The 20,315-nt window shown below is 42.2% G+C and overlaps 2 protein-coding genes across 2 annotated transcripts in view; both read right to left on the bottom strand.

Moving 5' to 3' along the window:
* The window catches only part of Itga1 (integrin subunit alpha 1), a 150,277-nt gene that overhangs the window by 121,640 nt on the left and 8,322 nt on the right, over window positions 1–20,315 (bottom strand). The gene's annotated exons all lie outside the window — the stretch shown is intronic.
* On the bottom strand, window positions 14,774–16,614 carry Pelo (pelota mRNA surveillance and ribosome rescue factor). The gene is made up of 2 exons (XM_028784432.1): window positions 15,644–16,614; window positions 14,774–15,363 (listed from the first exon to the last, which is right to left on the bottom strand). The coding sequence occupies exons 1-2, from the start codon at window positions 16,367–16,369 to the stop codon at window positions 14,932–14,934; spliced, it is 1,158 nt and encodes a 385-aa protein (XP_028640265.1). The 5' UTR covers window positions 16,370–16,614; the 3' UTR covers window positions 14,774–14,931.

Here is a 20,315-nt window from a genome sequence, read left to right as displayed (position 1 = left end):
TATAAATCTCTAGATTTATAAAAGTTTGCCGTTTCAAAAATATTTCAGTTCCTTTGGGAGGAGGATAATCTCTCTATGGCCAGGATGTAAACTTTTAGAAATAATACTCATGTAACCCCTCCTTACACAAGGAGTGCCCACCAAACGGTGAAAGCTGTTTCCATGACAATACAGTTAGCATTTACTGAGCATAAATTATGTAACCTTTCTTATATTTCCAGGTGATGTTATTCATTATACAAGATGCTTATATATTGGTTTAGTGAGAGCTGTGGTAGTAGCAAAATCCAGCTTTGGCCCTGGCTTTCCCAAAACCAAGCCCAGGGCATGTTCTCCCTCACTCCTTCCTTGTATTCAGCCATCATGGCCCACTAAACTCCATGTGGCTTTTATGAAAACTAAGGAGACCAAAAATGGGAAAACACGTTGTAGAAAGATTAACATCTCAGTAGGTTTGAACGAGACTAAATGTTTAACAGAATAAAATTCCTCAGATATGATTTCTTAGTGAGCAGCATTAAAGCTTTGTAATCTGTCAACCAGGAGAGGTTTTAAATAGCTCTAAACTGAGTCCAAATGGATGCAAATTTATCGCCCCCGAGTGCTCCTTTCTCCCTTTCTATTAGGGCTCCAGTTCCGTCAAAGCAAAGAGATCCAGCTGTTGGGTGACACCACTTGGAAATGTCACTGCAGAGAAAACCTCCACCTGCTGTAACCAGTCATAACACAAACTCTTACGTGATATTTTTTTCCATTTGATTTTGAGCAGAAGTGAAATGACAGGGAGCAAACAGGCATACTGCTTCCCAGAAACTCACTGGAAAAGATCGTTCTTATGTGTCCTGGGCAAAAAAAATCTGAGGATCTCTGGGAGAAAACCTGGAATGGGATGAGTTTAGAGCAGTGGTTCTCAACCTTCCTAAGGCTGCGACTCTTGAATAAGGTCCTCATGTTATAGCAACCTCCACCCATAAACTTATTTTGTAGCTTCTTCATAATTGTAATTTTTGCTACTATTATGAATTGTAACGTAAGAAGGCAACATGAGAGCCATATACTGTGGCTTAGAATGATTTCTCTGGGCTAATGAAATAAACAGGAACTTCATGGGTGGAACACCTAACTTCAAGTGTTCATTTAACTGTATGATATCTTTAATTATCATCCTTTCAAAGAAATTTTGAGTTTATTTAAAAACATAGATAAGAGCTTTGTTTTTGCCTGCATAATAGTTTCCTTTGATAGTTCATAACTCAACATTAGAAGACACTTACTGAGACCTAGGGATATTTTAAACATAACAAGTACAGGTATTTTGGGCATTTATTCTGGGCCAGGCCATTTTCTTAATAAAAATAATTTTCATGTAGTACATTCTGATTACAATTTTCCTTTCCCCGAGTCCTCCCCATCACCAAACCAACTCCGTCATTTCTTCTCTCTCTCTCTTTAGAAAACAAACAAACAGAAATCAAACAAATAATAATAATAAAAGAAACATAGACATACACAAAACAAGAAAGAAACAAAACTCCCAAAACTATAAAATACAACATTAAAAACCGTAATGTAAGATCAGTAGGCAAAAAATGCCCAAGCAACATTTATCTCACTTTGAATGGTGACTCCAGGTTACAGCAGCAACAAGACAAGGTCTCACTTTGTAACTCAAGTGGACTGGAATTCACAATACAGTCCAGTCTGGCCCCAGACTAAGAGCAGCTCTCCTGCCTTGGATTCCCAAATGCTATGATTACAGTCATGACTCACTGTGCCTAACTCATTTTTAAAAACTCCAATAGTACACACAACGTATTTTATACATAATATCTCTGAGAAGCTGGAAAGTCTCCTCATTTCACCAATGAAGAACTCGAGTGTAAGAGGGGAAGCTGCTGTAGGCCATGAATTCTGACCAGGAAGCTGTCTCCATCTACTGCTGTGTTCTTCCTTAATCTCCTCAGTTGCCCCCAGCAGCTTCTAGCAACCACCCTGTGAGCTTTCTTAGGAATAAATCTGTGGGCACTGACAGGGGTATCAACATATAGGAACATTTCCTTGACCTTTCCTGAAGATGCAAGGCTTAGTCCTCATGATCTGGAAGTGTCGCAAGACTTCAAGGCCACCAGAAACCCACCTCTTCACACACAGTTCTGGGAGGGGAAGGAAAATCACAACTGCCTTGTGTAGGCAGTCAAGCCTAAGGTGACAGGTCCATTTCTGCTCCTCATCCTCATCCTCATCCTCTGTAGGATGCAAGGTTAAGGTGGATCCTAAGGGGCCTTTGTGTCTTTGCAGGGTGTGGCAGGCACAGCATACCTCAGGCCCTCCCCTGGAGCACAGCAAGTACCGGGGCTGAGCAGAAAGAAGCCCAGAGACAAAGCTGCTCTCCCACCCCCCTCTCAACTTTTGCTTTTAAAGACTTTCCCTCAAACACCAACTTCATCTCATCAGGCTAACCTTGAGCAATCTATGCACCTCTTGTAGGACCTCTGCCCTTATTCTCATGACCCCTCCTCCTCCTCCTCCTCCTTCTCTTTGGTTCCGGCTTCTTGTCTGAATTTCTATGGGCTCTGTCTCCTAGATGGCCTAATAAACGTATGACACTGCCATCCAGAGGATGGGGAGGTAGATGAGATAACTCACAGAACTGTGATGTGAATCTTACTAGGCCACTTACTAGTGTCACTAACTTTGAAAATCAGCAACAGTGGCCACAGCTTTAACACATAGGAAATCAGTGGTGCTAATTTCTGGTCAGAGAAACTAAAATTAGTCACCAAAGACTATCAGCAGCATCGAGCCCAGAGACTCCGATTTCAGAGACTTCCTTCATCCTCAGCCACCATCTTCTTAGATGTTGTCCCCCTACTTAGGAAGTTTTAGGGGAGGGTCTTAGTTTTTGTTAATGATACATTTTCAATTAAACACTCCCAATTTGTCGAGATCTTTTTCCAGTTGGAGTTATTTATTTTAATATGTAAGAAAACTTCATATTATTCAGTAGTACCATAAACACAAATAGTGCTAGAAGAGAAGTGTTGGACTTAGGTTCCTCCTTCGAGTACCTTTTGGGTTTTGGTTTTGGATTATAAAGACAGAGCCTCATGATGTACCACTATGTAGGTCTGGCTGGTCTGGAACTTACTATGTAGATGCTGCTAGGCTCAAACTCACAGAGATCTGCCCGCCTCTGCTTCCTGAGAGCTGTGATCCTTTGAGTGACATCATTTTAACAATCAGTGATTGCTAAAAAAGCAGTCATTTACAGTCAAAGCTATTACTGAAGGTTTTCTAAGCATGGGGGAAGAGTGTCTCTTCTTTTTTTGTTCAAGAAAGGCCCTGAAACTAGAGACACGTGTAATCCAGGAATACACCCACCAGTGCAGTGATCCTTCTGACATTGTCCTAGCCAAAGGTCTCGCCTGCCTATGCCAATTGTGGCCAACTGAGTCAGGAGATGGGCAAGTGAACAGAGGGGTGCTACCTGGGTTAAAAATCTATCTAGGTAGATTTTAATTTCAGATAAACAAATGATTTTATAGAATTATATGTTGTATTCAGTGTTTCTCCAATGCTGGCTCTAAATCTGGCAATTATAGGAAAGTGGAAGAAAAACAATTTTTGCTACAGGCTTTGTTAAGTTGGGTTGATTTCTAATGATTTTACATTTATTTATTTATTTATTGATTGATTGATTGATTGATGTGCTGTGTGTGTGTGTGTGTGTGTGTGTGTACATGAATGTTCACCGTAGCTAAAACATGGGGGGACAATTTTGGGGAGTCAATTCTTCTCTTCAAGCACATGTGTTCCAAGAATGAAACTCAGGTGGCCAGGCTTGGCAACAAACACCTTCACCTTACTCTCACAGCCATGAGACTGGCACCCTAATTTTACATTTTATTTTAGGGGAGTAAAAATTTCAGTAGATCTTGTTCTTTTGGGATCAATATTTGTGCGCTACCCTGATTAGCATTTGATATCCAACAGGAAATGTGGGCATATTTGCTGGCTGATTCTTCTCCAAATTGTACTTAAATTTAGATAGCTGAATTGGAAGACAACATTTAGGTTCAGAACATATTGTGTTTTTGGGGGTAGTGAGGTTCAAAACTATCTTCCCCTTCTCTGGCTTCTGTTTCCTTCGGTTCCAAAGGACAGAAGCAGAGTTGAGAGATGCAAAGCGGCCTTGGCTGACCCCAGGACAAACTGTGACTGTGGAGCAAGGCATTTCCTGCGCTTCCTGCACTTCCTTCCTGATGCTTCAGACTAATACCAAATTCCTTGCCCTGCTGTCCTCATGCTGAAAATATAAGAGAGCAACTGACCCTGAGTATTTAAAATGAGCTGCTATTTACAATCTACCCGTAGGACAAGTACCGTTGGTGGACCAGGCAATTGTTTTAACATGAGCATCTTGTGGTCAGACGAGGAAAACTTAATGCAAGTATGCAGAAAAATCATATAAAAAGAGAAGTAATGATACATTGAGTTTTTGATTAATTCACATGGTTGGACAATTTCCTATTTTCTATGCAGCTATGAAATCTGTATTCAGACTGACCTTAGCTTGGAAGTCATAGATGACATCGCAGCAGTACCACTTTCTCTAGCAGGAACCTGAGCTGGACCTGAACAGCCTTGTCTGGCCACGGGATTCTGACATCAGTACAATGTTTGATGAATGCCCCAACACAGGACAATGTTTGTCTTTGGCAAGGCACCTTGAGAATGGTCGTTCTCTAGCTTTTCTGTTAAAGAGGTAAGTGGTTGTTTTCTTTGGGTTTGTATCCTCAGCATCCACACACTTCCTTGTGAGGGATGAAGACAAAATACAAGCTATGGAGTGGGAGAAGATGCAGGCTGTGAGTATGGAATCAGCTTCCATCCTCCCTCCTTGACCATAGAAATGGAGTAACCTCTGCAAGGCCAGTCTGATCATTGCAATCACTAGAGACTGTGCTCAGAGGCTCTGGTTTAGGTTTCTGCCCAGAAGATGGGTGAGGGGTCAGTCAGTGAAGGTGGTGATTCCCACATAGATGATCTCAGTAGCAGAGTTCTGATTATGTTTTCCCTTCACGACTGACGCTTCCTCTTCTAAATATCCCTTGAATGTTTACATTACCAGAGTAGATTTCTACACATGACTAAAAACTGGGGGAGAGGGGAAGAGATTCTGGTTTGATCCTGACTTATGAATGCCTAAAATATCCAAGGAAAGACATTGAGCAGTAGAACAATATTCAAATAATAGACATGCCATAAGAATTGATTTGGTAACATGGAGAGAAAGATAGTGTATCTTCTAATGTAAGAAATAACATTAATATCACTTGACTGAACTTAAAATGGGTTAAGGCTGATAAAGAATCTATCTCTATGCCAGGCTTCACTGGCGTCTATTGTTCATTTCTGTGACAATAAAAGAAGTCTAAACGAAGGTGATGATCACCCTCTCTCAGTGATCTCAGTGGCGTCTAACAGCTATTATATTACATGATGTACCTAGGGTGAGCATCATAACTCAGAGATGGTCTGCCATGTTTCTTCATATCAGTCACCAAAGTGAGCAGCCTTCTTTCTTCAGTCCTTTGTACTGAGAGGTGAGACATGCTTCTGTACCCAACTATAAAGGTCTGCAAACTGAGAACTATGTTGGCAGTCTATCTCCATCTCCAGGTAACTGTCATGGAGGTCTCCTACTGTTCTGCTTAGAACACTACCTTTGATGGAGACTTTGGTAAGAATTTCTGGCAGAAGACACACGAGGCACTTTTTGTCACATTCTGGTGGCTACTGTGTTACCTCGATTGTATATGTGGTTTTAAAAAAAAGACAATAGAAGGAACAAAGCTCAGTTAATTGAGCTCTTATCAGTTCCTAGGTACTTTCTGATAAATACTTTTACAAATTCTTTGCTAATCTGAGGAAAGTTTTATTGTTATTCCCCTTTATAAACTAAAGCTCATGACACTGAACCTGAGGAGTGTGAAGGCAACGTGACTTGCCCAACACAATAGAGGCCTCAGCCAATGTTCTCACCACACCAACTTAGTAAAGAAATATTCAAAAGCTGGACTGGTGCCAATAACCATCTTTTCACATGGATCCAAACAGTTCTGACATCTTCCTGTTTCCAACAAGACTTCTATCCATTCTGTGCAACCAAAGAGTATTATATTCTTATCCTATACAATGAAATTCTTGCATCTTCAAAACATTATAAGTTCTCTCTTTTGAAAAATAGAAACTTCTTTAGTTTCATAAACTCCCTACTGTAACTCACATATAAAATAAAAATCATCACTATTTACAAACTTATCAATATTCCTCTTGTAAAGATATTATAACAAATTCAAAAATATATAGTAACAGCCAATTCCCATGAGAGATATTAAAATATGTTCCTCTTGACAACTGCTTGATGCCTTTTCTGCAATGTTTATGTCCCCTTTCCTTTTTTAGCCAGAAAGCTAACTCATACAGTGACCACTCAGTGTGCCACACCTTAAAGCCAACTGACTTGGGGATGACACCTCCCAGGTTCAACTTGGACACAGATAAGAAGCAATTGCAGAGCTTTCAAAATGTATAGATGTCTGGGCTTCCTTTTGCAAATACGCTGCTTCATTTTGGGGTAAGGTTTAGGCATCAGAACGGTTAGAACACTCTGTAGGTACCTGGTACTGTCCACTTTGAGAAATCACTGCAAAGAACACTGCAATCAAAACAAAGCCGTGTTTTTCCCCGTTGCCTGCTTCTCTGAGAGAGCATGCAGAGATGATAGCGAAGAAAGAACAAGAAGTGTAGTGGCCAGACCCTGCAGCTTGGCAAGTCATTGGAATGTGGCAAACTATTCAAAAAAAATAGCTGCAAACCTCAAGATTCTTGCGTGCCAATTGACAACTGGTTTAAACAACTTTCCCCATCATATTCAAGGTCAAATGCCCCCCAACAACTTTGGAAATATGGGAGTGTTTGGCCAAACATTCCAAGTCAGTGACCCCCAGCCCTGGAATTTGCTCCTAACAGGCCGCTCTTTTGCAGCCAGCCAAACCCAAAGTTTGGCATCTTTTGAAATATGGTACAAAACAGATTGTTTTTTAAGCCTAAGTCAGTAAAATTTTATTTTACACAGCTTATGAAAATAACCAGTAATTACTGCTACTGCTCCAAGCATAGTCAGTGAGGCCTACAAAACTATGAAACCAAGGGTCATTCTTCTGTAGGCATACCCCTCCCCTCCATGGTGATAGCATCCTTTTTTCATAATTATGGGTACCAGTCATAGAGCCCCACACCAGTACACCCAAGGTGATCTTCAGAAGGTGTCAGAGGACTGGGCACAGCCTACACTAGTGATGGTGCTACTTGAACTGAGGTCACAGTAGCCAAATATTCCCACCTTTGTTTCCTTGTCTAAGCTTATGTACAATCTTGGGGTGGCCCAGGGCACCACGTCCTCTGTCACAGGTTGTGATCCAATTCACTCACAGGCTGCTCTACTATTAAACCAGTGGCAAAGGTATCATTCAGTTCTTCCTGACAGCCTACAATCTAAATCTTCCTGACGTCCTTGTCATCATAGACCCAGCTGGTGTCTGACCTTCTCCCTATTTTGTGACACTTGGACTCTGAAATCCTATTCAGCCCAGGGAAGAGACACTAACCAACAGGAGGTCAGCAGAGTGGCCACACTGCCAGTCTCTATTCGTTTTTTTTATTTTTTTAAGATTTGTGTGTGTGTGTGTGTGTGTTTGTGTGTGTGTGTGTGTGTGTGTGTGTGTGTGTGTTCATTTACATGCAAGTATCCCCAGACACTAGCAGAGGTAGTCAGGTCCCCTGAAGCTGGAATTACAGGTAGTTGTGAGCAGCCTGATGTGGGTGCTGGGAACCTTTAGTTCTCTGAAAGAAAACTAAGCTTCTGAGTATTCTAAGACTTAACAGAAGATTCATCTCTTCTTTACCGTGCTCCAGAGAAGTAAGCCAAATGCACTCTTCTAGTTTAGGGTTTTTCTGTGAGTCACAAATGGGTAATGGTGACTATAGTAACATCATGCAAGTCACAGAAGGTTTCCTCATAGGTCCTCTCAGCAATGAGTGCTGCTACTCACTTCCTACTCGACTTTAACCATTTCCTTCATCTTTGAGGGTAGACCTTGATGGGAGACTTGTTTTTCCAGGTCTCTTCTCGGTTTGTTAGTCACACTGTAACATTTTAATATCCAGAGAAACTAAAGACTAAATGAACCACAACTTAAACAAATCACCAGAAACATCCAGGGGCTTTAAAAGGAGACTCCTCCCAAGCCTCCTTGGCCTCATCCCTAGAGAGCAATGTGCGACTGTTGTGGGCTGTGAGAATTTTGTAGTTTCAGGTCTGGCTTCAGGTCCCCATGAAGCCAGGCTGGGTTAGGAGCTCCTCTCTCTGAGTGTCCTGACCGATGTATTCCCATGGTGCTCTGGAAGGGACTGTGGTCTCCCTTCTCTTTAGAACCTTGGAAGCTAACGGCATACTGACACACAGTTGGCACTTGGTAAGTGGCTTAGAAAATAGGCAGGCAGAGTGTGGAAATGGGATGAAGACCTGCTTTGCGGCATCAGAGATGATGCTCAGGGAGAAATTATCCTCCCAGAAGAAGAGTGATTGTCAAATAGGAGAAGGGTTAAAGGCACACTAAAGTCCTGAATCAGGTCCTACTTCCTTACCCCGTCCAGTAAACTCCCTATGGGCTGGTGACAGAAAAATATGCTTGAAGTTGGAATGGCATAAATCAAACAGGAATGTAGAGCCTCTGAAAACCTCTTGTTTGTGTGACTCTGAGCCTGATGGCGTTCAGATTGTACCTGCTCTATAGAGTCCCTTTCCAATTGAACCTGTTGAGATGCTAAAGGGCTGAGTGCCTTCTACTGAAGCAGACTCTAATCTTTCTCTCCTTGACCTCAGTAAAAACACTCTTACACATACTTGTAGAGGAAAAATAAGCTATAAATTATGGTGACAAGATCAAATGAGCTGAAACACAAGATTAAAATGTTTTATATCCACCGGAGCAATCTTTCACAACAGTGTCAGGCCAAAAGTTCTGGTCAGTGTTTACATGGAGCCCTGATGAAAAATTCCAGACATAAAACGTCTGCAACCAAGACTTGAACTCAGAAGGACCTCCCACCTCTGAACACATTTCATAACTAGAATTTTAACGGTAACTGCTTCCCTTAATGGAGGTCCAGGTTCCAATATGCATTTGAGTTTTCTTAGTGAGACTTATTGAAACACACACACACACACACACACACACACACTAGTTATCTGAGATTGCCATCCTAAACATGACAAGTAGTTAAGGATTTATCAGTATTACTTAATAATTTTAGATAGAGAAATGAGGATGGGGCATGTAGCTCAGCAAGAGAGTACTTGCCTAACAAGGAGACTCTGGGTTTACTTTCATCGTCATCATCATCACCATCACCACCACCACCACCACCATCATTATTTTGTAGACAAATCATTTTGAAAGCCACAATATTTCCTTGACTTCTTTAACAGAATATTTTAATGTATCTCAGTCTTTTCCTCATTGTGAACACTAGCTGCTATTTCATAGTAGTATCTACAGGCCCCAGAGAAAAGATTAATTAACCCTATGCATTTCTCTTTTGATGGTGTCTCAGGATTTACTCGGGCTGTAGTGGTCACTTCCAACAGCTATTATTACTTCCCTGTAAGCCCGGCCATCTGTGGTTTTTGTTCTCCAGTATCTAATTTGCTTATTCCTATGTCACAAATGTAGCTACAAAGATGCTTAGTAAATAATTATGTGTTAAAATAATGGCATTTTATAATGGGTAGGTTTAGGTTTATAATGGGTAGGTTTAGGGGCTGGAGAAATAGCTCAGTAGGTGGAGTGGTTGCTTTGACGCCAGGAAAACTGAGTTTGCCCTGAGATTTCAAGCCATCAAAACCTCATGTGATGACACCTTGTATCTAAGAACTGAGGAGGTGGAGACAGATAAATTCCTAGGATTCCTTGGCCAGCCAAACTTTATCTCTTTGTCAAATTCCAAGTCAAAAGAGACCTTTTCTAATATTTAGAAAAAAAGGGGAGGGGGAGTGATGGTGCCTGAGAATCTACAGGACAGGTTGTTGTCTGGACCTCACACAGGTACCCACCTGTGCACCTCCATGAACACACAGGCATGCAGAAAGAGTAGTAGATTTAACAACTGAAACAAGCTGCTAAAGCCAAGGCTGAAATTCAGAACTGACTGTTAGAGTGGAGGGGAGTGCTTCCTCACACAATTGCTTCCTGCTTTCTAAATGCTCAGGTATGTTATAAGGAGAAAAATCGTAGAATTAAGCCACTGACTTTCTGGTAGATTAAATCGTGGGAAATAAAAATGTAAAAATGAGTAAGCGTAAGCTCACTACATCCTATAGGTATTAAGTTAGTTTTACTCTAGACACTGACACAACCAATACCAAAGAACTGGGAAATAGAATTGGCATGCTTGCACACTTTCTATGTAGGGTACTTTATTACATTTACCAGCTGTGATCTAGGTCAATTTAGTTATCTTCCTTTAATTTAATTTTTCTCATGGAAGATGATAAAATTTCCTTTTAGGGGCTCTTGAAAGAACTCATGCACTTAAAAACCTTCATCACGGGACCTGCGATTTAAAGACTAAGTTACTTCCTTTCTGGAATAGAGGCCATGATACCAATTCGTGCACACCCAGGCATGGGTCCTCTGGCTCAGGTTTCTGTTGTATTTGCTACCTGCTGGATGTTGCCCCCACCTCAGTACTAGCCATTCTAAAACCAAGTATATCATCCAAATCAAAATATGCACCAAGTCCTCTAAATCTCTGATATAATAGAAAATAGGTAGTTTCATTAAATTACCGACCTAAAAATAGAGTTTGAACATGGGCAGTGGATAATGGAAGAACCAGTAGACAACTCACAGAACTTTAAGTTAAATATTCTAACACAATCTCAAGACATGATAATTTGATATTTTCACGATTAGGAATGGGATGATGGCTATATTTAAGTCATTCTTTCTCTAAGAGCAGAAAACAGTAATTCTTAACATCCAAGTCTTGAATCTAGGGGAACTTATCTCAGGGAGGGTTCACTCAAGCTGGCCTGACAAGGCAGCATATTTGGTGTTTAAGTAAAATGGAATTTGACAGATTATAGGACCAGAATTTCCATGAACTTATGAAATGCTCCTAACTCTCCCTCTGTCGTTTCTACAATGCATTCATGACAAACGACAGTCTCAGCAATGATTATGTAACAAACGGACTGATCAACTCAGAAATGTTCAAGATGTACACTTTGCGGTATCAACTCCAGCAGAGATTTAATCCCCAATGTAAAATTAAACACATATACTTCATTCATCAGTAAATTTGCCTTCATGTTTAAATTATACGCGCAGAGAAAAATGTTTAAAAATAAAATTAGTAAATGTTTGACTCATATCCAAATTTCCGTGCGTATAAAGATGTATTTAGGAAGCAGTTCGGGAATCTGTTTCAGAGCACATAAAGCAAACCATACAACAAGTATTAAGGAAGCGAATCGACACCAAGTAAACTATTCTTTTGAAGATTTTATTTTAAACCTAATCTGAAAGATCGCTTATTTTTGAGACAAGATCTTGCTGTGCTACCTAGGCTGACCTAGAACTCGTCCTCCTCCTGCCTGAGTCTCCTGAGTGCTAGGTTACAGGCAGGGATGTGTTACCCTGTATTAGTGATGCTTTTTAGTCCTCTTTTAGGTCTTCAGTGTATGTTCTTTTCATTGTTGAAGAACTCATTTAGTGACAAATATGTCCACAAAACTGTTGGTCTACTCAAATAAAATGTCAAAACAAATACTCTTACAATAAAAATAAAACTTGGCAAAGAATTCCCAAGAGTTGAAGATTATGAGAGAAATCTAGATACCTATCAGGCAGCATGAAGGCCTTGGGCAGCAAAATAATGTTGGCCTACATTATAGCATATAGCAGTGGTTCTCAACCTTCCTAATGCAACAACCCTATAATCAGTTCCTCATGTTGTGGTGAGCCCCGCTCCTCAGCCATAAAATTATTTTTGTTGGTATTTCATACTCCAATTTTACTGTTATGAATTGTAATGTCAATAGCTTATATGCAGGTTATCTCATATGCCACCCCGTGAAAGGGTCATTCGAAGTGGGGGGGGGGGTGTCTTAACCTACAAGTTGAGAACCACTGGCTTACAGCTTGTTAATGCTTGCTTGCAATGAAAAATAAAGAAACCAACTTTTAGTAAATTCAATCAGAACACCCCAGTGCATCTTGTTTTTTTAAGTTATGGCTTTCGGAGGCTGATGTGAGATGACCTCACTGAGATGCCCCAACCTCAACAGAATAGGAGAGCACTCCAGGTGTCCCAGGCACTTCAAATTGAAGTAAACTATTTTTCCTTCCAAGTCTGCATCTTTGACTTCCTACTTAATTTATTGTTGCTTTATCCTAACACTCCAAAAAAACCCTGGCATTTGTCTTTAGATTCTACTTCTGTAACCCTGAAAAAAATATGCAGCCAAGCCACGCTGAGCCTCTCCTAACATTTTCTAATGGCGTCCTTGGACTCGGACTGGAGGGTTTGCCTCTTTACTGCTGCTATTCCTCAGTTGCTCCCAACATGCACCCTGTTAAGCATTCTTCCTGTTTACACTCTTGTCTCTTCCTGCCCATCGCAGATGTGGCTGAACAGTGATTATTTATAAAACGGTTGCTCTCCATACACCTGATTCCTATTACGATAAATCCAAACTCTTCCTGTGACTCGTCTGCGCTGAGCACACCTGCTCCCCAGCTAGCCCACACCTCACATCCAAGGTTAAGACGCTGCTGTTCTTCTTAAGGCACAGCACACGAACTCGCTGAGTTTCTAACAGTTAAGGTTCACTCTGACCGACAATAATGACTAGAGTTTTAAACTGAATTTTCTTTTATCATAACTTTTGTATTTGTCCCTATGATATAGTATGAATTATTCTTTGGATAGCATGACTTTAAAGAGTCAAGATTTCCCACATACTTTATATACATAAAAACTTGCATTTACTTAGAGGTAATATAGCTAGTTACATTAGTATAGCCAGTTGACACTCAGCCCGATGTGCTAACTCTGAAAAGCTATCACTTACATTTGTATTAGATTTTACTCCACACAGCAATCACCTAAGGACTGGAACAAGCAGCTTCTCACTCAGAGCAAAGCACTGGATTCAAGGTGCCAATACAACCACCCAGGGGCTGCTCTCCTCCCCAGCCCTCCTGCAGATGGCAAGTTCTGAACCCAATTCTCAGGCCCATCATCTACTGTAACCTGCTGCAGTAAGCAGTAATGTATTTAAGACTCGATCTCACTATGAAGCCCCAGCTCTCCCTGAACTCAGAGATCCACCTGCCTCTGCCTCCCCAGTGCTGAGAATAGAAGGCTCGGGCTATCACACCCAGCACTTCCAGGGCAGAAAGGCTGTTTGACTAATTAGTCTGGGCTGCAGCTTAGCCACTAAGAGTTCCCAATGAGAAGCTATGATGGTTTGACAGTGAACCCTTGCTCTAAAATGTATTCACCAGTTAATTAGACTTCATTTTACTGCTGAAGACACTACAGCAGCAATGTATGTCCTGAGATTAGGAGTCATCACCAACCAGGTCCTAAATTTAAGAACTAGAATGGCTTCCTCTCTGTATTCCTACTAAGTTATTTAAGAAAATACTTTTAATACTGTTTTAAAGTTAAATATTAAAATGAAAGAACAACCCGAGTTATTTTTAGGAGCTAGATATAGATATATCATGAATGTATCAGTTCTCAGTGTGATAGAAAAAATATAAACAAGAAGCTTATCAAAAATAACTAAACATGTTATATACAAGAAAGCCAGTAGACTAACAAAAACTTAAGTTTACATGATACAGGCATCTCTGATCCAGACTTCAGACAGAATTCCTAATCATGTGTTAAACTGAGGCTTGGAAAAGATCCAGTTGTAGTTCCGTATTTCCAAGGTTCCCTCTCTCTAAGAAATGCGCATCCAAATTATGTAGTTAAAAATATTCCAAATGGTAATCTGTAGAAATTCCTTATCTACAATAAGGAGTACTAGACTACAACTTCATGAATTATTCAACTTCCTGAACACGCTTTCTTCAACCCAGCATAGCCCAGTAAGAATGTGAGAGCACGGACTAATGCCACAGGCACCCTGTGAACGTGTAACACTGACAGGCCACGGTAAATAAACCACAGCAAGCCAAAGATATGGCACCATTTCCAAGTCAAGAGACGTATGCCCAGCTTTGCCACTCATCAACCACACAGTAAGCAAACCACATACTTTCACCTCATCTGTAAAGGCCCGAGACTATGCTGAGAATTCCTAGTAGCGCAAACCTCTACTGTCTGAAAATAATTTCTCTACAGAAATAGATTAGAATAATGAAGAGCAACAAGCATATTTTTTAAAATGTTTAACAAATCTGAATAACATTTAGCCTGGCTTTGTTTACCATTTGGCTACCACTTCAAGTATAAATCTAGTCAAAATCTTGGTGGGGGGGAAAACCTAGAAAGAGGTGAGAAAATCATGAAATGAAATGTAGAAACAACACGTAGAATGGAAAACTTCATATTAAAGCGTTTTAGAAGGAAAACCAAATCAAGCAGGTAGGTGCGGTTTTTATAATCAAACCCCAAACTAGAAAACTTAACGCTTGGGCATTGTTGTGGTTTATTTAATTTGAATACATGTCCTGCCAACCAAACCATCAAACACTTAATGTGAACCCAACACACAAGAAACCCCAGCAGGATCAACACGTGCCGCTCTGGCACCTGTCAAGGAGAAACTGTTAAGTGTCAGTCTTAATCCTCTTCAGAACTTGAATCATCCTCTTGGTCAGAAAGTTCTGGCACAGGGAAGCGGAGAATGGCAGCTACTCCTGTCAGCTGGCCCAGCTGTTCGCCAGACACGTGGAGACTAGAGAATATCCTTACGGTGCCTGCATTCTCCTTCACACTGTCCACCAGCCTGACATACCGGCTCCGGGTGGCCACATCCTGGTGCCGGAAGAGCTCATCACTGATGAGCAACGTGTCGATGGCCAAGGCTTCATTGGCCCTCTCCACCTGCTTGAGTCCATAGAACGCTCTGTCAGGTTCGTGCTGTAACATTTTGTAGAAGTCATCCAAGGCTTTTACTTCCCCAGCAGCTTTAGTGTCCGAAAGGCGGCTCGCTACAGTAGGGTCGCATAGGGCCTCTTTCAGGGAGTACTTGTGTCCAGACGAGGCGTGTACCTGGAATCACAATTACAAAAGATAAAGAATCTCTGAAAGTATCCATTAATCAGCCCACAATGATGTAAGACAAAAGCACGAATAAGGCCTAACCTGTTGAAGAACTTAGGCAAGGGTTACCTTATGAAAGTGCTAGTTACTGCACAGTTCAGTTCTCTTTGCAATCTCATTTTAGTCCCAGCTAAGGCATCTTCTCCTCCCCATTCTAAAACATTAGAACCTGAACCGTTCATAGCAATCCCTCTGCCCACTCTTAACTCTCTCCGGATAAGAGTTTTACCTGAAGGAATTTGGAGCGGTTTTCCAGGAGCACCTTGTTGTCTGTCTTCACGGCTTGCTGAAACATGTAATCGCAGAACTGCTCTCGTACAAATCCAGGGCTGGCTACCAGAATGCACTTTACAACATCAAAGTTTATGTGGCGCTGGATGGCCTGGACCACCTGTTCATAGAAGCGCTCCAGGGCCCGGTCATGCTGGGAGCAGTTGCCTTTCCGTTTCCTGGGGATGTTCACCTCCACCTTGGCACGGGTGAGGGTCATGCTGGGCGTGACTAAGCAGACGTGGGCGAGGCCCTCCTGCATGACCACAGCTGCCACATCAGCGCTCCAAGCCGGGTCACAGGCCTGCTCGATGCGTTCCAGAACCACACTGTCCCACTGTTTCTTGGCCAGGGTGAACTGGCGGTTGGGCTCCAGTTCGATGGTGTGATAAGCCCCCATCTTGACATACTCATTCTCTTGGATATTGGTCCCTTTGACCCGCAGCTGGCAGGCCTGGGAGTCGAAGTCGATGGCCTCCACGCAAAGAGTGAGGGTGGTGCGGACACGGTTGCTCCCCACGCTGCCCGTGGAGGACTCGGTCTGGACCTTGCGGATGGTGGAGGCGCGCAGGCTGTCGCCCACCTGCACTAGATTGTAGGTGTGCCACATGTCCTCGGGCTCCTCGGGGACGAGGGTGACCTGGCCCGCATTGTCCTTCTCGATATCCTTCCTCACGAGCTTCATGATCTCAGCAGGGGCTCACTTCCGAACAGGGGCCGTTCGGGGGTGGGGGGGTCCCCAGGAGTGGGGGCGGGGCAGGGAAGGGGCGGTGGGTTCAGGCCGGGAAGGTAAACACTACCTCTGATTCTTGCAGCTCGGGACAGCACTTTTCCCCACGTTGTTTCTCAGTCTCCGCGCGCCGGCCCACGCGGCGCGGCAGACCTCCCTCTCCGCACCGACAACAACTCAGGACTTCCAGTCGCCGGCCCCGCGCAAGAGGCTGACGCGGCGATCGCGCAGGCGCAGCCCGCCTCCGGGCGCAAGTCTGCTGTCGTTCCTACCAGAGAGGCGGGGCCTGTGGGCTGCGCGCGTACGCAGGCGCAGTAAAAGGAAGGCTCACCCTAGGTAAATGTCAAAGGAGGCGGTAAGCCCTCTTAATAGCTGAGCTTGTCCCCTGCACATCCCTGTGTGCGAGGACGTGCCGAGTACGTGAGTGCAAACACATGTATTTAAATTGAGTTTGTCATTTTGTACCTTGGCGTGAAGCCAGCTTCAAAACGTATGTAAAAGTGAAAAACGCTCTCAAACTTGTCCGGAAGTCCAAACTCTCCTTGGCTTTGCTTGCTCTTTTCCTACCCGCACTCAGACTGACGTGGAGATATCCAGAAGCGGTTTCTAAGAACTAGTCACGTTCAGCCTGGACTCAGCAACATGTCCAGCTGTTTTCTGCGCCTAGTTACCCTGTTTGCACGACCCAGTTAACCCAGATGTTAAAGGACAGAGCCCAGAGAGAGCAGAAACTATGCGTGGAATGTACCCCTGGTGGACCTCTATGTAGCTTGACCTGATTGATGTCCTGGGAATCCCAGAATCCAAAGTTGGCAGACTCAGCGCAGTAGTCTGAGGCGCTTAGTGTGGGAGCTGTTCTGCAATAGATTAGCGCTCGACCTTCCCTGCCACTGACTGGTCAAAAGCTAAGGGTATGGGAAGTAAAGATAAGCTGATCTAATATGACCACTCTTAAAGAAGAGCTACAGAATTGGTTGTAAAGGGAAAAAAGAAAAGAAAAACAAAAATCATTCCATTTCCCCCACCCCCTTTGGTACAGTGGCGATGGGAATACGGAGAAGCCCCTTTCTGAAGACAGTGTGAGAGGAAAGAAGTCCTGAACATCTACTCTCAATGCGTTTTGAGTAAGAATCTTACAGCAGAGCTCTCTAGCCTTAACTGATGAGAGGAGGTTAAAGGGAGAATTAATCATGTTAATTGATGTCAGCCATCTTTCTCAGAGGTAGGTGGGGGGACGGAGGGGAGGCCGGGGTTCCAAGACTCCAGTATAAGTTTGTACCATGCTTTGTATTCTCTCCCCCTGCCGCCCTTCTCCCCACCCCCAACTAATTCATCATCTTCCTATCCCAGAGACCCTAACTCACATTGCTTTGTTCCTCCAAAACCAGGCACAGGGTCTCGCTAAAGCAAGAAGGTAGCTTCATAGGCTCCCAGTGAAGGAAAGCTTTACACTGAAGTACTGTCAACTTTTAAAAACTTCTCAAGCACTTTCTCACGCTTATAAGGAAAATGCTACCCTACTTTGTACAAAATAAATAAAATGAAGTCAGGAGGAAGTTAACAAATGTGTTCGAAATCATGTGACTGGCGTTCATCCCCAGGCCTGATTAACCATACCCACCTCCACCACAATCTGTCCTCTCTACAGAACCATCTCGGCCAAGGCAAGCTATTGGCTTTTATCCTCTGTTGGTTCCTTTGACTGACAGCTTTGCCAGTTCACTGGAGTTAACCTAGAAGGTTTGGAATGCGTTGACCCCTCCCCCACACCTTAAAGTCATTACATTCCTTTGCACACAGTTTTGTTTCTACCAAACCTAGGTAAACATTATTCATCTGAAAAGGATTTTACTTTAAAAAAGTGACTGAATTTATTTCTACATTTGTTATGTAGAAAACTCATAATGACTCTTATTTCATATTTCAAGACTTTTTTAAGTTGTAAGACAAACATCTTTGAATTGATTTTTTTTTTTTTTTTGATATGGGGTCCTATGTAGCCCAAGATGGCTTCTGACTTGATATATAGTAAAGGATGATCTGGAGCTTCTGATGCTCCTGCCTTCACCCCGTGAATGTCGGATTAGAGGCGGGTACCTTGTCATCCTAAGGCTTTCAAGAGGCTTGAACCTGGGGCTTTGTAATCACTGTTCTACTAAGAACTACATTCCCTGCCCTAGACTACTTTTTAAAATGACATTGTCCTCAGTGATTGAACATACTACAATATTTCCTCAAAGAGTTAGTTTTGTTTGAAACACCTTTCTAGCTAGAAACTTTTATTTTCCCTTTTCTTTTTTCTTTCTTTTCTTTTTTTCTTTCTTTCTTTTTTTTTTGGAACGTGGGCTTAGTGTCACATTATCAGATGAGCAGATATGCCTTTTCTTTATGTTACCTTTGACATATTTCTTTTTTCTTTTTCTTTTTTTTTTTTTTTTTTTTTTTTGGTTTTTTGAGACAGAGTTTCTCTGTATAGCCCTGGCTGTCCTGGAACTCATTCTGTAGACCAGGCTGGCCTTGAACTCAGAAATCCGCCTGCCTCTGCCTCCCAAGTGCTGGGATTAAAGGCGTGCGCCACCACCACCTGGCCTTTGACATATTTCTAAATCAATATATGATGAATCTTTTAAGTTATTTGGGATGTAGTTTCTAATTTAACCCCCAAGTTCTTGCATTCAAGTAGAAGCTCTCTATTTTTAAATTCTGCACTCTTGTTTGGGGGCATGTTTTATTTCACCAGAATAACCATTGTTCTGAATACATCCTAGGAATTTTTATATGGTACCTCAGCTCATCCTGTAGCCAGGACAAAATAGTTCACTTTGCCACTCGTGTCTGTCTGGAAGGGCCACCTGAGCCATCTTGGCTGAAAACCACACCTCAGGCCAATGTGAATGCCTTATCTGGTGTTTCTGAACTCTGGGTGTTTTGTTCTGGATGTGTGTTTACAGAAGCTTCTTAACACTCTGACTTTGTTATCAAACTATAGTTCATTTCACTTAATGATGACCATTAAAAACTATAGTCTTAGACAGTTATATTTTTATTCTTTTCTCAAATAGATAATATAAAAACTAAGAATGAACTAAACAACTAATAATAAAAAAGATCATGATTTAGTTCTATTGCCTGAGTTTGTCATTTGTACTTACTGGCTTTTGGAAATAGAAACCTTCACAAGACTATTTCTAATGGTATCTCATTTGCCTATCATACTTATATTAATCTTTCCAAAAGAAGAGAAACGTCAGTGCCGCTGCCTGCCAACAGTTGTTATCTTGGGGACACTGCGAGTGGAGAATTGGGCTAGAAGTCGAGAGAACTGCGGCTTTCACCCTCCATGTGTTTTCACTGCAACTTTTGGCGCACTTGGTCCATTTGAAACCCACTTTCCTGTACTTGACAGTTGACAGAAATGAAGTCAATCCCATAGATTACAGTTGTAAGATGCTGCCACCTCAACTTAAAGAAACTAACACCTGTGATAATTGTTTTCAATTTTGCACACATTTATATCTGACTCTTTCTAAAACGTAGTCTAGTAATTTGAGGTTGAATGCTTGTGCAACAACAACAAAAAATGGTATAAACTGGGCCCCCAAGAGAGGGCTAAGTGGGTATCAAGGTCCCTGATACCAAACCTGAGTTCAGTCCCCAGGTAGAAGGAGAGAAATGACTATAGCCAATTGTCTTCTAACTCCATACCCACTCTGTGACACACTTGAGCCCTTAGTCATCCACACACAAAATAAATAGAGGTTAAAAAGTTAGAAAAACAAAAACAAAAAACAGTATTGGTAGACTTGAGTGGCCTTTCTCAGCTGGAGTTTGTCAGTCTTAGGCTCTATACATTCCTCTCTCTCTCTCTCTCTCTCTCTCTCTCTCTCTCTCTCTCTCTCTC

This window comes from Grammomys surdaster, unplaced genomic scaffold, assembly GCF_004785775.1.
Source record: "Grammomys surdaster isolate TR1022 unplaced genomic scaffold, NIH_TR_1.0 99, whole genome shotgun sequence".
In the NCBI taxonomy this organism is placed as follows: Eukaryota; Metazoa; Chordata; class Mammalia; order Rodentia; family Muridae; genus Grammomys; species Grammomys surdaster.
Note: the sequence above shows the minus strand (reverse complement) of the source record. Positions and strands in the feature narration are given on the sequence as shown.

Bases quoted from the DNA above. Each gene is read 5' to 3' on its own strand.
- Pelo (XM_028784432.1), bottom strand. From the start codon at position 16,369: ATGAAGCTCGTGAGGAAGGATATCGAGAAGGACAATGCGGGCCAGGTC. The intron at 15,364-15,643 runs GTAAAACTCTTA...TTGTGATTCCAG, and splicing joins ACCGCTCCAAATTCCTTCAG to GTACACGCCTCGTCTGGACA.